Raw genomic sequence first — 16,362 nt, 5'->3', positions numbered from 1 at the left:
TGATTGAATCCACGTCTCGGTATAGAGATTGATGATGCACTTTAAGTAAGCTTATAAGGTTTCATAGTGTTAACCCTGTAGGTGGATTTTTATCCGACACATGAATTAAGTTAAGCGACAATCTTGAAGATCTATTGTTACTCAAATAAATTGTCAGTAATTTGTTTGATGTAAATAGCATATGTAATCTTAACGTGGGAAACATAAATTATTATGTAATGGAATTGTAAGATTAATAAGGAGTTCAATCATGAATTTTTAGTGGTATAATTTGTGATTAATTATAATGAGAATATACTGGTCCTGTATGAATTCTTATTATATATAATTAGTAGCCTTGTTAATTTTATTCCTACGGTCCCTGCTATGCCTTAATTGTTTGGACTATACATGAATTATGTGTTTTAAATAAATGATAGATTAGTTTTTAATTAAATTTTATTTAATTAAAAATAGATAATCTAATTTATTTAAAATGAGCATTTTAAGGGAAAGAGAGTCACGCTTATATCGGTTTTCTTGAAGCAAATTATACGCTTAAGAGTTTCTAAGAAAGCGGTCTTCTTCCCATCGAAGAGAGGTATATTAGAAACAGAAAAGAGAGTGACAAAACCCTAGCTATTGTTTTTTTTTTGCCCACTCAGAAATCATAGTCCGGAAATTGATAAGGTAAACAGCAGAAGATTGTAGGAGATTGTGGGCGTTTTCATCAGAGAAAAAGGTCAGTCTTTTACATATGGTTTTGGCTTGCCTCCATGCTTGTTTCATCATGATTTGTTTCCGCTGCGTAAATCATGGTTTCTATCAATTGGTATCAAAGCCATGTCTGAACCTCGTTTGGAGGTATTATTCATACTGTGGTTTCTGATTTATTATGAAAACAGAGTTATATGCGTTGGATTAAAGAGACTCATTTTTGAAAACACAAGAGATAATGGTTGTAGTTGTTATATGAATATGCATATGTTCATTGATGTTAACACGCAGATTGGGTTTTTTAACATTACCACAATATTATAATATTATATTCCATATAAGGATGTTAATGGCTGCTGTTTTCATCAAATGCTTCAATTATAATATTGTATTGTTGAATGCTTCTAATTATCGCAAATCAAGAGTGATAATGGCTGTAGTTTTTTTAAATATAAGTGCATAAGTTCACTGCTGTTCATCTGAATGTCATGCATAATTTCATTTGTGATTTTGGTGATTTGCCATGCGAGTTTCTGCAATAAGATTGTACTGTTGTAGATTGCGCAAAAGACAATAATTAGAATGCTATATGGCTGAACATTGGTGTTTATTACTGATTTTTAAAAGGTTATTTTTCTATCGCAAATCATAACATGCTTGCTGCAATTTTGTTTTTGATAACATGAATGTTTTAGTAAACCAGCAGCTCATTTATTTCCATTAATTTGTGAGTATTTCAAGAGTTGCTAGTTGTGATTACTTACATTTTCTTCCTCATCGGCAGATGATATGTTTTGATGTAATCACTGTAACTCTTCTAGTATTGTCTATATTTATTTATCTCTCTATCTGAGTAAATTAATTAGGGACATAGACTAGAAGTTATAATTTCACATTTATATTTAAGAGGCATGTTTTCTCCCATCGAGTGGTACATGTTGATCTTATGTTGCTTTTATATGCATAACATATGTTTAGTTTAATTCTCCCATCGAGATTACTGTCCATGGATGTTATGATGCATATATGAATTTTGCTGTCATTATTGTTATTATGCAATCTTGATTTAAATTCAGTTTTGGATTATTATTGAATTGCTGTAATTTTATTTTATGCATAATCTTGTGACAAAATGACATCTTTCAATCCCTTAGCCAATATCCTAACCCAAAACAAGCTTGAGGGTCCTAACTATATTGATTGGAAAAGAAACTTGGACATTTTGCTTACTGCAGAAGAATATAAGTTTGTGCTCAGTGAAGTGTGTCCTGAAAAACCCGGTGAAGGTGCCACTCAAGATCAAATTAAGGCTCACCAGAAATGGGTTAAAGTTGATGAGATGGCGCGATGTTGCATTTTGGCATCTATGTCAAATGTTTTGCAACATCAGCATCAGAAAATGGATACAACTTATGACATCTTATAAAATCTCAAGGAGATGTTTGGAGACCAAACTAGTGCAGCAAGGCAGAACGCACTAAGGGAGATCCTGACTTCTAAAATGGAGGAAGGAACTCAAGTAAGAACTCATGTTTTGAAGATGATGAGTCTTCTGAATGACATGGAGGTTCTAGGTGCTGAAGTTGACAAGGCTACTCAGATTGAGATGGTCTTGAACACTTTGCCTCCCAGTTTTCAGCAGTTTCGTTTGAACTATAACATGAATAAAATGGATTTTACTCTGTCTAAATTGCTGAATGAGCTGGTAGCTGCTGAGACTATTATTAAGCAAGGAGTTGCACCTATTGTGCTTAACATTGAGCGAGCTTCTTCATCTGTCCAGAAAAAAGGTAAGAAAAAGAAAAATGTTAAGCCGAACAACAATGGTGCTGCTAATGGTGTAAATGGTGTTGTGAAAAAACCGAAAGGTAAGTGTTTTCACTGCAAGCAACCTGGTCACTGGAAGCTACAATGTCCGACATGGCTAGCCAAGAAAAAGCAAAGTACATCTCCTTTTCATTTACTGGTTGTTGAAACTTGTTTAGCGGTGTTGACTACACACCAATGGTGTGTAGACTCAGGAGCCACTAATCATGTCTGCAATTCATTGCAGGGGTTTCAGGAAACACGCCAGCTAAGTAAAGGGGAAGTGAACATTTTTCTGGGAGATGGCACTGAAGTTGCAGTTTTAGCTGTAGGAAACATTGCTTTGAATTTTAAGAATAATAGAACATTGTTTTTAAAGAATGTCTTGTATGTTCCTTCGATTAGAAGGAATTTGATTTCAGTTTCTAGTTTGAGTAAGAACGGATATTCTGTTTGTTTTAATGAATTTTATGATGATTTTGTCGTTATTAAATTTAGAGAACAAATGATATGTTCTGGCTCTTTAACTGATGGTTTATATATTCTTAAAGTTACACCTGAATTGCAACTTACTAATTCTGAAGTAAATAACTTTGATATTGTTGCTCCATTGAAAAGAAAGTGTCCTATTGAATTGAGCTATACTTATCTTTTGCATTTGAGACTTGGTCATATTAATTTAGATAGAATTTCTCTGTTGGTTAAAGATGGACCTTTGAGTTCATTGAGAGTGGAAGCACTACCAACGTGTGAATCCTGTCTAGAAGGAAAAATGACTAAAAGACCTTTTCCCTTAAAGGGTAATAGAGCCAACGATGTTCTTGAATTAATCCATTCTGATTTGTGTGGTCCAATGAGTGTCCAAGCTAGGGGTGGTTTTGAGTATTTTGTGACATTCACAGATGATTACTCAAGGTATGGATATATTTACTTATTGCGCCGTAAGTCTGAGTGTTTTGAGAAATTCAAAGCATTCAAGGCAGAAACGGAGAAGCGACATAGAAAATATATCAAGACATTACGGTCTGACCGTGGTGGAAAATACATCTCTAGGGAATTCATTAGCTTTTTATCAGAACAAGGGATTACTTCACAGTTGTCTACACCTGGTATGCCACAACAGAATGGTGTAGTAGAAAGAAGAAATAGGACACTTATGGAAATGGTTAGATCAATGACGAGTTATTCAGATTTGCCAATTTCATTCTGGGGACATGCAATTGAGACAGCAGCATACATTCTGAATTTAGTTCCTTCTAAGTCAGTACCTAAGACTCCTACAGAACTGTGGACTGGACGTAAGCCCAGCCTGAAACATGTTCGGATGTGGGGTTGTCCAGCACATGTGTTGAAAGGGAAAACAGATAAGTTGGAAACAAAAACAGAATTATGTTTTTTTATTGGATATCCTAGAGAAACGAAAGATGGTTTATTTTATAGTCCTAAAGATAAAAAGATCATTGTTAGCACCAATGCACATTATCTTGAGGAAGACTATATTAGAAACCATATTCCCAAAAGCCAATTAGCCTTAAATGAGTTAAGAGGAGACACCATACCAGCTAGAATTTTTCCATCAGAACATGAACCTGAACCATTCATGGTCGGAGCTGACATTCTGTTACCTCAACGTAGTGGGAGAAATGTTAGTGGACCGGAATTTGAAACTTCTGACATTTCATTGCCTGTTGGTGATGAAGAAAATGTTGAAGCACCAGTACATGTGCCGTTTGAAGAACATATTGATGATGTACAGGATGTGGTCCCACCAGTCATAAACTTGCCGGCCTTACAGCCACAACAAGATGAAAGTGTGGTTGAACAACGTGTAGTACTTCATCGTAGTGGGAGAACAAGACGACCACCGGTTCGATATACACTCTTGGGAGAAGCATTTGATAGAATCCCTGAAGAAGTGAATACCGAACCAGTATGTTACGACGATGCACTACAAGATAAAGATGCTGATAAGTGGCTTGTAGCTATGAAATCTAAGATGGAGTCTATGTACTCTAATCAAGTCTGGGAACTTGTAGAACCACCTAAAGGGGTGAAACCCATTGGATGTAAGTGGATCTATAAGAAAAAGAGAGTTATAGACGGAAAAGTGCAAACTTATAAAGCTAGGCTTGTTGCAAAAGGGTATACTCAGAAAGAAGGGATCGATTATGAGGAAACTTTTTCGCCAGTAGCCATGCTTAAGTCTATTAGAATTCTCTTATCCATTGCAGCTTATTTTGATTATGAAATTTGGCAAATGGATGTCAAGACAGCTTTCTTAAATGGAAGTCTTGATGAATGCATCTATATGAAGCAACCAGAAGGTTTCATAACAAATGGGTAAGAACATTTGCTATGCAAATTGAATAGGTCCATTTATGGCCTTAAACAGGCATCTAGATCTTGGAATACTTGTTTTGACCAGACGATCAAGACTTTTGGTTTTGATCAGTGTCATGATGAGTCTTGCGTGTATAAGAAGTGGAATGGTAAGAAGGTAGTGTTTTTGGTACTATACGTGGATGATATTCTACTTATAGGAAATTGTATAGGTATGTTGACTTCGGTCAATGACTGGTTGTCTCAGCGTTTTGATATGAAGGACTTGGGAGAAGCTGCTCATATTCTTGGGATCAAGCTTATGCGAAATCGCAAGAAAAAGATGATAGGCTCATCCCAGGTACTTTATATTGATACTATTCTAAATCGTTTCAACATGCAGGGTTCAAAGAAGGGTTTTCTACCTTTTAGACATGGAATTGTTCTATATAAGGATCAGTCTCCTAAGACTCCTGAAGAGATAGAAAGCATGAAGGCAGTTCCTTATGCTTCTGCAGTAGGAAGTCTCATGTATGCGATGTTGTGTACTAGACCCGATATTTGTTTTGCTGTTGGCATGGTAAGCAGATTTCAGTCTAACCCGGGAAGAGAACATTGGACTGCAGTTAAACATATAATCAAGTACTTAAAAAGAACTAGAGATTATATGTTAGTTTTCCAGTCAAAAAATCTTGTGCCTATAGGGTATACAAATTCAGATTTTCAATCTGATCAGGACTCTCGGAAATCTACCTAGGGAAATGTTTTTGTCTTAGGAGATGGAGCCATTAGTTGGAGGAGTATCAAGCAAACTTGTGTTGCTGACTCCACCATGGAAGCTGAATATGTGGTAGCCTCTGAGGCAGCCAAGGAAGCTGTGTTGCTTAGAAACTTCCTTTTGGATCTAGGTGTGGTTCCTTCGGTTCAATCGCCTATTACACTTTATTGTGATAATAGCGGGGCGGTTGCAAACTCAAAAGAGCCACGGAGCCATAAAAGGGCAAAACACATAGAGCGTAAGTATCACTTGATACAAGACATAGTTCAAAGGGGTGATGTGGTGGTGATGAAGATTGCATCGGAAAACAACCTAGCAGATCCTTTTACAAAGAGCTTATCGTCCACGACTTTTGAAAGACATGTAGAAGGAATGGGGGTTAAAGTAGCAGATGCATGGTTATAAGTCTAAGTGGGAGATTGATAGAGATATACTATTAACCATGCATAAGCGTGAATTTAATAGTATGTTATTATGATGTCATTCTATAAACAATTATTTCTTTGTATTTAATTGGAGATTTGCATTAGATAAATTAATCTTTCGACATAATTTAATAATAATTGTGTTAGTATATTTTATATATAACTAACTGGACCAAGTAGAGAATGGATGTTTTGTACTGACTATTAAAACATATTCTCTAGGACATTAGAAATAAGATTTATGTTTTTAATCATGATTTAATTAATATGAGCAAATATAAAATGTCTTGTGTTTTGATTCATTAAAGAGTGAGTGTCATTTATTAGAGCGATAAGACTTGATGAGTTGGACAAAGACGCTTTATGTTCGCGATGTATTAAATAATGATTGAATCCACGTCTCGGTATAGAGATTGATGATGCATTTTAAGTAAGCTTATAAGGTTTCATAGTGTTAACCCTGTAGGTGGATTTTTATCCGACACATAAATTAAGTTAAGCAACAATCTTGAAAATCTATTGTTACTCAAATAAATTGTCAGTAATTTGTTTGATGTAAATAGCATTTGTAATCTTAACGTGGGAAACATAAATTATTATGTAATGGAATTGTAAAATTAATAAGGAGTTCAATCATGAATTTTTAGTGGTATAATTTGTGATTAATTATAATGAGAATATACTGGTCCTGTATGAATTCTTATTATAATTAGTAGCCTTGTTAATTTTATTTTTGCGGTCCCTGCTGTGCCTTAATTGTTTGGACTATACATGAATTATGTGTTTTAAATAAATGATAGATTAGTTTTTAATTAAATTTTATTTAATTAAAAATAGATAATCTAATTTATTTAAAATGAGCATTTTAAGGGAAAGGGAGTCACGCTTATATCGGTTTTCTTGAAGCAAATTATACGCTTAAGAGTTTCTAAGAAAGCGGTCTTGTTCCCATCGAAGAGAGGTATATTAGAAACAGAAAAGAGAGTGACAAAACCCTAGCTATTGTTTTTTTTTGCCCACTCAGAAATCATAGTCCGGAAATTGATAAGGTAAACAGCAGAAGATTGTAGGAGATTGTGGGCGTTTTCAACAGAGAAAAAGGTCAGTCTTTTACATATGGTTTTGGCTTGCCTCCATGCTTGTTTCATCATGATTTGTTTCCGCTGCGTAGATCATGGTTTCTATCACTATGGTTCTGCGATTTTGGGAAGCAGTGGAGGAAGAAAGAAAGGGAATCAAACTCAGTTTTATGGAGCAGGAGATGGGGGAGAATCAGCCAACAGTGATAACCTTTGTTCTGGCTTCGGGTTCGGATTCGATCAAGAAAACGCAGATGATGAAGGGTTTCTACTGTCCAAGTATCAACAACAAGAGGATGAGCAGCAGAAACAATCATTTTTGGATTATGAGTTTCTTGATGATCTTCATTTTGATGTGGTCTCTCAGCCAATTCAATTATGCCAGGACTACATGATCAATCCGAGCCGAACCCCAACTGGAATTCCCAACCTTGTTGAGCCTAAGAAGAAGAAGGGCTGCCCATTTTCCTCAACCTCGCTTGAGCTTCTCAAGAATTACAGAAGTGGGATCAGACTCTTGAATGAGGAAAAGCTGAATGAGCCAAAGCATGATACAGCAAGCAGTGAAGCAGCTTGGCGACGGTTATCTACTGAAGAAGTAATGCGGGTGGCTGGAGAAAGGTTCATGCAGTCTTTCCAAAGCAGTGATGGTATCTCCATGCTTAGCCATCCATTTGGCCTTTCTTTCTCTGGCCTCTCCGAGGAGGAGAGCAGAGACGTGAGGCTCGCTGAAGTCCTTTTGGCTTCTGTTGAGAAAGTAGTCAATCAACAATTCGAGGCTGCAAGCAGAATGCTCAACCAGTGTGATTACTTCTCTTCCAGTACTAGGAATCCAGTTCAAAGAGTTGTTTACCACTTCTCTGAAGCTCTTCGAGAGAAGATTCATAGAGAAACCGGAAGAATCAGATTCAAGTCCCCAAGAAGTGAAGAGTCATTTGATCCAGAAGAGTCAAGGATGGGCTTAAACCCCACCCTCCTTGCAAATCACCAAGAAGTTCCTTTCAGTCAGGTTGCGCGGTTCACTGGAATCCAAGTCATACTAGAGAATGCGGCCGAGGCGAAGAGGGTTCATTTGATCGATCTCGAAATCAGAAGTGGCGTGCAGTGGACAATCTTGATGCAGCTCTTGCAGTCAGGTATGAATGCCGCCTTGAGCTTCTTAATATTACCGCTGTTGGAACAACATCGAGGCAGAAAATCGAGGAGACAGGTAGAAGGTTGGTGAGCTTTGCGCAGACCATGAACTTACCCTTTTCTTCGAAATTAGTTATGGTATCAAACATGTTGTATCTCAAAGAAGATCTCTTTGAGATAGAGGCTGATGAAGCAATCGCTGTCTACGCTCCAGCGTCGCTGAGGCCATGATTGCACAGCCGGAGAGGCTGGAGTGTTTGATGAGAGTAATCAGAAGCATTGATCCATGTGTAGTGGTGGTAAGTGAAGTTGAAGCAAACCATAATTCTCTGGTTTTTGTGAACCGTTTCATTGAAGCGCTTTTCTACTTCAGTGCATTCTTCGATTGTCTTGAAGCTTGTTTGAACCAGGATTTGAAAATAGAAGTATTACAGAGTATATGTACTTCGGGCATGGAATTAGAAACATTGTGGCAGCTGATGGAGACGAAAGGAAGGTGAGAAGTGTGAAGATAGATGTTTGGAGGGCGTTTTTTGCTCGGTTTGGAATGGTGGAGACGGAGCTGAGCAAGTCATCCTTGCACCAAGCAAGTCTGGTGGCTAAAGAATTTGCTTGTGGGAGTTCATGCACTCTAGATATGAACCAGAAATGCCTACTAATTGGGTGGAGAGGTACTCCAATTCTTTCTCTTTCAGCTTGGAATTTCCTTCGACGTGAAAAGAAAGGACTCGAAATGTGGATTCGTATCCAATTGACTGCTAGTTTCTAAGTTTAGTTACAATTCTCAAGTGCATGTAAGAAACATATCACTAGTTTTATGATAGGCAACATTGGTTAGATAAGGAGAAAGAATAAAAAATTTTAACTGTATATGTGTGTACATTTCCTAATGCGTTGATGTATTTTAAAATTATGAAAATTTATTATATTTATTTAATATGATTGACACAAAGGATATCAGAGTCAATCTTCCACCCAACGTGTACCTTTGTCCATCTAATCAACCTTTTAATAAATGTGATGATAAGTTAAAATGGGTCGTTACAGTTTCGATTGGTTAAAATATGATAAATATACAAATTAAATATTTTTTAACATATTTTTCCGTTTCTCTTATGAAATAACTTTTTTTGTTAAACACACATATAAATAATCAATATATTAAAGGGTATTTAAAATAAAAATGGATGAAATTAGATTTACAAACATGAAATCTTTTTATTTGCTTAAATCAATTAATTTTATAATTTAAATAATAATTTCAAAATATATGAAAATTAATGTGGTATTTGTTTTTTACTTAAATAAAAAATATCAAAATATTTAGTTTTTTTTATTCAAGTAAAAATAATATGTTGATATCAATCAATATAATAAAATCGAATTCATTGATAACAAATTTTCTTTAATTATATTGACTGATATCGACACGTTACTTTTAATTTAATAGAAAAAACTAAATATTTTGATTTTTTTCTATTCAACTAAATATTTTAATTTTTTCTATTTAATTAAAAAACAAACACTACTTAAGTTTTTTTTTCAAGTTAAAAAGTTAATTTTACTTTTTACTCAAATATAGTCTTAATATAAATTTAAAAATCAAAAATCAAATTTTCAAATTTTATTTTTAAATATGTATTGAAATCATAGTTTTGATAAGCAATTTTTTAATTCAAATTAAAATCTATTATTAAAATGTAGTTTCAATCAATTTTTTATTTATTTTTTAAATGAAAGATAAAACGTATATTTGTTTGGGTAAATGGGTTGTTTTTAACGGAATCTCGGAGTCCCCAGTCGTTCATTTTGCATGCTGCCCACGTCTGAGCTTAGAAAAGAGGTGTGAGCCTCAAAGCCTGTGCCGCCAGTTCCAGAGAGCTGGCGCTGAAGAGAAAGTGAGAGGAACATAGGCGAAGAAAATGGAGGTAGGCGGCGGAGTGATAGAGACATGGCTGAAGAAGCACCGTATGCTTTACATCCGCGCTACCAAACATCCTTTGATTCTCAGCATTCGCGATGGAACCATCGACTTCTCATCCTTCAAGCGATGGCTGGTATTCTCGCTTTTACTCTGTAATTGCTTTTCTGGATTTGGGGTTTAAGAAATTTCAGTTCACTGCAACGTCTCATTCCGATGAATTCATATTTTGAATCTGTTCCGACAATTTTTTTTTCCCTCTTCTTTTCCAAATTCCGTGGGGAGATTCGAAGTGAATAAATTTCCACCATGTTGTATTCGGTTGTACTTTCTATCACATTTTCCCTTCAACCAAACAATAGGGATTCATATTCTTTCTCATTGATTTTCCCTTCATCAATTTTATCGTATCAGAAACAATTTGGGGCCTGATGAGTAAAATTAGACCAACCTAAACCCTAACCCAGAAATTGAACACTGACCTCGTGGAAAATTCGAAATGCAGGGACAAGATTACATATTTGTTAGGGCATTTGTTCCATTTTCCGCAAGTGTGTTGCTTAAAGCTTGTAAGGAGTCGGATAATAGTTCTGATATGGAAGTCATATTGGGTGGTATGGCTTCTCTGAATGATGAGATTGCTTGGTTCAAGAAAGAAGCCTCTAAGTGGGGACTTGAGCTATCTACCATTGTTCCTCAGAAGGTCAACCAGGAGTATTGCAGGTACAAATTCTTGACATAACACTACTCCTGGATATCAATCTTATGTAGCTTTCAGTATTTTGAATTTCCTTACTTTTGAGGTATTTACTCTCTGATCTATGGAATTATGGTGATTGCTGTGAATGTCTGTTTCTCATACATGTTTATTTGTGTCTTTGAAGGGTTGAAAGGTCTGCAAAAATTCTCTCAATTAATAAAATAATCAATTGAGAAAGTTCCATACTGTAACTGGTCTACTAGGTATGAACTGGTTGATTCCTCTGTGACTATGGGAGTTCTTGTTAGGCTATGCTTGGTTTTTAGAAAATTAAATAGAGAGGAAAAGTAGAAAGAAAGAACAAATAAAAGAAAATTAAAAACAGATTTAAGATGTGAGCACCCATGCTTCTTAGGAATCAAATGTGTAACGCTTGGTTCACGGAAAGTACTAAGGAAAGAAAAAGAATATTAAGAAAAATAGTTTTCTAAAATACAAAAGAAAATCAAATATAATTAAAATTAGTTTAAAATTTATGTATTTTAAAATTATTTAATCTTTATATAATAGAAGATAATAAGTTTGAAGAAGTATATAAAAATAATTTATTGACTTTAAATTTATTTTTTATTTTTCTTTCATTTTTTCTTTCCTTCCACTTTTTCTTCCTATTTTCTTTCCCTTATATTTTCTATCAAAATTTTCGGAACTAAACATAGTCTAAGGAAAAGAGAATAAGAAAGGAAAGATAGAAGGAAAGAAAAAAATAAAGAAAAATAAAAAATAGATTTACAATGCAGGCGCCTTCTTAAAAATCAAATGCATAACATTTAGGAGCTTAAAAGAGAAGAATTGAGTTGAGCTTGAAAGCTTAGGATAACATGTTCATGTTCACTTTGTTCTCCAAAACAAACATATGAAGCAAACCACTAGAAAGAATTGTATCCACCATTAGAAATTTGTTCAACACATGCTTGACTACTACAATTTAGGTCATTGAATGGTATGCATGGTGCTACAGATTTCTGGAGAGCCTGATGAGCCCGCAGGTCGAGTACACAGTAGCCATCACAGCCTTTTGGGCCATTGAAGCTGTTTATCAAGAGGGCTTTGCCCTCTGCTTGCAAGATGGCTCCAAAACTCCCCCTGAACTAAAAGAGACTTGCCAAAGATGGGGCAACGATGGCTTCGGTCAATACTGCCGTTCTCTCCAAAACATTGCAAACAGGCATCTAGGGAAGGCCCCGCCAGATGTAGTAGCAAGAGCTGAAGTGGCTTTACTACAGGTTCTCGAACTTGAAGTTGAATTTTGGAACATGAGTCAAGGCTAAACCTGAGTACTTTGTCTTTGTGCCAAAGACATGGTATAGAATCTGATTGCACATGTGCTCTTAAGTATATATATATATATATATGCTTTGCCTCTAGTCTCTCCGTAGTGAGCTTTTGCAGTGAAGTTCTTTTAACTGCTGATGAAAATGGTATGTTTATGACTTTGTGTATGAAAGGGAGTAGTTTTACATGTTGGATGGCTTCTGATATAAAAAAGGATTCATCAAGTATTATATCTTATTGACTTGAATAATGGTGATTGGTGTGATATATTAAAGGGTATGATTTGAACTCCTTGATCTCTTATCAGAATTTGAGGAGCTTTCTATGCCCTTGATTGATTCAAGGAACTTGGAAATTTGTTGAAGAATCTCTATGCATCCTATTGTGATGACTTCTCTGGTCAATCTCCACCGGGATTTGTTCATTCTTTTTCCTCCCCAAATCACTGAAACTTCAATCTCACGAACCAGAGGAGAGGACTTGGCTGGACTATCATCACTGAGGATATATATATATATATATATATATATATATATATATATATATAAAAACCTTCCTCAAGACTCTTGTGCTGAGGAAAAAAAATAGTTTTTGTATTCATGGTTCTATTAATGACTTCAAGTATAACCAATAAGGATTCTTGGGCATTTCAAAAGTAATCCATATATATATATGAAAAAATTATGGTAGTGATATGAGACTAAAATCAGCAATTCTGGTAAAAAAAATGTACGATAAAATTTAGATATTGAATAAGAATATAAGCAAATATGGATTTGATACAAGTAAATAAAATTAAGGCAAAAAATCAATGAGATCACATCATAAAGCATTCCATACAGTCCAACCACATATAAAGCAAAAAACAATGGGATTAAGGCGTGAGCAAATGACATCCTTGACGGTGCCTTTTTCTAAAATATAGTCAAACCCATATGTATATTGAGAATGGGGTTTTATTTTCTTATTTTTACATATGCAAGTAGAATATGATTAAAGGTGCCAAACAAAACATGGTGGGATGGAAATACAAGATGCATAAAGAAAACAAGAAAATCAAACTCCCCACTAAAACATAGCACAACTTAATCAAAATATACAATCTATACACTATTACAAAGAGAACAAAATAAAATTCTCTTTTTAATGTTCTTCTTTCTTCGTATCATGATCATATTTTTCATACTACCTTTAACTTTAATTATCTTTATATACTCATGTTCACATCACAATCTCACTTTGTATATGTTCAATCGATAATGGATTAGGGTACCGAAAAAGTATATTTTTACAAGCATACTCACCCTTCAAAACAAACTTTTAACAGTGGCTTCTTGATATAAGAGTGCAAGTGTGTAAGTGGGTGGTAAATCTTCGAATCTTGGAAGAAGGAGTTGATGATTGTGATTTTTGCTTTATTGTAAAACCAGTTATAAGTTATAACTCGGGTACGGACAAAATTCAGTGAAGAAGCAGATTGCAGAGGATATCTGCAATTCACTGAAACCAATTCACTGAAGTCAGTCGGATTAAGAGAGAAATCTAAAAATTAAACCGATTAGGTAAATTAAGTCAGTACTAAAACTGAAACATGGTAGCAGCGATCGGCTGTGATGAGCGCCCAAGCTGCCATGGTTGTAGAACAATCTCTCGAGCTCCAGAGACATCCATCAATGGCTTCAGCATCCGATTTCCAGCGAAATTCGTCTCCAACCTATCGATCGCTTTGAAATCACTGACACAAGATTTGGCGGACTCCAATTCTTTGGTGAGTTCTGCCTTGAGAGCCTCCAACGCATTGTTCTCCCCCACAGTCGCTTCCCACAGTTTCTGGAACATATCGATCCTTCGTTTGATCTCAAGCCTTTGATTCTCCAATTCACTCTTGCGCTTTATCAGATCGTCCAAATGCTGCTGCTTCCTCATCCTCGACCGCCTCGCGGACTCTCGGTTCGAGATCATCCTCTTCCTCTTCTTCTCATCAACCGCTCCGCACGGTGAGTTCTCTTTCAACCCTGCGCTTCCGTATTGCGCAGACGACATTTTCTCAATGTTTCAGAATCTCAGATCAATCAAAACGCCGCGTTTAGAATTTACAGAAGCACGAAACGAAACGAAACGAAACAAATCACAATACTGAAAACGTGTAGAACCAGTAAAGAAACATCACAGAGAAGGACTGGAGGAGAAGAAACCGACGCAGGAGGATTGTGTAGTTCATATCACAGTCCTACAGACGTGGATTCATGATCAGAAGCTTAGAAACCAATCAAAAACACCAAAAGCAGAAACAGAAAACAAAAAACAAAAACAAAAAAAAGGAAGAACAGAAACGAAACTGATGATTGAACTGGGTGAAACCAGAAGAGTGGTGGGGAAGTTTTGAGAGTTCTGAAATATGCTCTTTATAGAGGATAAGGCCTTCCAGATATCCAATAGTTTGGTGGACACCCTAAAATCTTGAATCTTTCAAGGAAACTTCTTAGTGAGTGGACTTACCAAATAAAATATTATTTCCAATTGAAATTAAAGAAAGTAAGAGAACTTCATAAGAAAAATGTGGCAAATTTGCTAAATCTTTGACATTTGTATATTCTTTTCTTATTTTTATTTTTATTTTTACTGTTTGGATAAATATGAAAAGAAAAAAAAAACACGGATATTCGTGACTTCCTTTTCAATAAAATAAAATAAAATAAAATTTATATTCTTTCTTTATTTAGTATTTCATTTCTCTCCTCGTGCCATTCCTTTAATATTATATTCCTCTTAATTACTCTAATTTCTTATTTATAAATATATTAAGATATTTTCTCCCTTTTAAAGGGTTGGCTTCCTTTACTAGTATCGGTTTCAAAACACTTTGTTTCTTTATATGTTTTTGAAAATTGTTTTTAAAATTTTAGAAGATAATTTAAATAATAGAGTTTAAAAAAAAATTATTAAAACACTTTGTAGTGGAAACTTGAAGATGATTTACTTAAAATAGAAAAATTCATGCCAACCATGCAATTAACAATTTTATAGAAATAAATATTTCAAATATTTATATTGACTAGACTTCACTCTATATAGAATTTTCATTGTACACTTTTTGCAACAAGCACTTCATCATGTCTCAAATACATAAAAATAAAGGAAAAATCAAATCGTAAGAGAAGTCTAGAAAATATTCCAGACCCATTATAATATATTTCAATTATATTATATTGTTTCTATTTGTTTTTAAGGAAAAATAATTATGTAAATATGAAAAATATCTAAAAAAAAGTGTTGAAAATATTGAAAATGAATTAAAAATATTCTAAATTTTCAAACAGGTTTTTACTTTAAAATTTATTTTTTAAAATTAAGGTTTGTTTGTGAACTTTTTATTTATTTAAAATGATATCAACTTATTTTTTTAAATTAACTTTTACATACACTATTTTATTTTTAATTATTCCTTATATTTATATAATTACTTTTAAAAATAATCATTAAAAATAATTATTCTCATAATAAATTCTTAAAAAGTTCTTGTTTATTAAAAAATTGTTAAATGTGGTTTCCAATTTAAATTATAATTTTTTTTATTTTTAATTATAAAGCTTGTTTAGCAACTATTTTAGAAAACAATTTTGAAAAAATTGCTTTTAAAAACAGTTTTTGAAAATAATTTTTTTAAATAAAAATTTGTTTGAAAATCTAAAATATTTTTAATATTTTAAAATATATATTTTATATGTCTAATATTTTATTTTTAATTATTTTACGTGTTTGTATAATTAATTTTAAAAATAATTTTTAAAAAACAAATAAAAACGATAAATAAAAAAAACAATAAAAAATAATTAAAATATATTATTTAAAAAAAATTATTATCAAATATATTTTTCTAATTTTTTTTTTATTTTGGATAACAAAAAATTATTCTCAAAAATATCTTTCAAACATATCCTTGTTTTCTTTAAAACTGTTTTCATAGGTCCCCAAACGGCCAAAGTTGTCCGTCAAAAAATTATTAAATATGTTTTTGAATTTGAATTATAGTTTTTTATTTTTAATAACAAAAAAAAACCATTTTTAAAAGCAGGTATCAAACACCTCTTATTTTCTCCTAATTTTCGAATAGGTCACCAAACAGGCCTTTAAGTTTTGAAGTAGGCTCCACACTTCTTATTCAGTGT

The 16,362-nt window shown here is 33.8% G+C and overlaps 3 protein-coding genes across 3 annotated transcripts; 2 read left to right on the top strand and 1 right to left on the bottom strand.

Moving 5' to 3' along the window:
* The first annotated feature begins 7,140 nt into the window (after nt 1-7,140).
* On the top strand, nt 7,141-9,006 carry LOC132253723 (DELLA protein RGL1-like). The gene is given in 4 exon segments (XM_059736646.1): nt 7,141-8,233; nt 8,236-8,460; nt 8,463-8,648; nt 8,651-9,006. Coding segments are annotated over 4 exon segments (1,860 nt in total).
* A 1,025-nt stretch (nt 9,007-10,031) lies between these two features.
* On the top strand, nt 10,032-12,430 carry LOC100265331 (probable bifunctional TENA-E protein). The gene is made up of 3 exons (XM_010651223.3): nt 10,032-10,294; nt 10,664-10,881; nt 11,880-12,430. Exons 1-3 carry the CDS (start codon nt 10,160-10,162, stop codon nt 12,187-12,189), a joined length of 663 nt encoding a protein of 220 aa, XP_010649525.1. The 5' UTR covers nt 10,032-10,159; the 3' UTR covers nt 12,190-12,430.
* Nucleotides 12,431-13,587: 1,157 nt separating this feature from the next.
* On the bottom strand, nt 13,588-14,706 carry LOC100260200 (bZIP transcription factor 53). The gene is made up of 2 exons (XM_010651224.3): nt 14,533-14,706; nt 13,588-14,423 (listed from the first exon to the last, which is right to left on the bottom strand). Exon 2 carries the CDS (start codon nt 14,234-14,236, stop codon nt 13,772-13,774), a length of 465 nt encoding a protein of 154 aa, XP_010649526.1. The 5' UTR covers nt 14,237-14,423; nt 14,533-14,706; the 3' UTR covers nt 13,588-13,771.
* Nucleotides 14,707-16,362: the final 1,656 nt, after the last annotated feature.

The sequence above is a fragment of the Vitis vinifera genome, chromosome 5 (assembly GCF_030704535.1).
Source record: "Vitis vinifera cultivar Pinot Noir 40024 chromosome 5, ASM3070453v1".
In the NCBI taxonomy this organism is placed as follows: Eukaryota; Viridiplantae; Streptophyta; class Magnoliopsida; order Vitales; family Vitaceae; genus Vitis; species Vitis vinifera.
The sequence above is the reverse complement of the archived record's forward strand: the minus strand, read 5'-3'. Positions and strand labels throughout refer to the sequence as shown.

Coding starts and splice junctions, on each gene's coding strand:
- LOC100265331 (XM_010651223.3), top strand. CDS start 10,160: ATGGAGGTAGGCGGCGGAGTGATAGAGACATGGCTGAAGAAGCACCGT. Junction 10,295..10,663: donor CATCCTTCAAGCGATGGCTG/GTATTCTCGCTT, acceptor TTCGAAATGCAG/GGACAAGATTACATATTTGT. Junction 10,882..11,879: donor GTCAACCAGGAGTATTGCAG/GTACAAATTCTT, acceptor ATGGTGCTACAG/ATTTCTGGAGAGCCTGATGA.
- LOC100260200 (XM_010651224.3), bottom strand. CDS start 14,236: ATGTCGTCTGCGCAATACGGAAGCGCAGGGTTGAAAGAGAACTCACCG.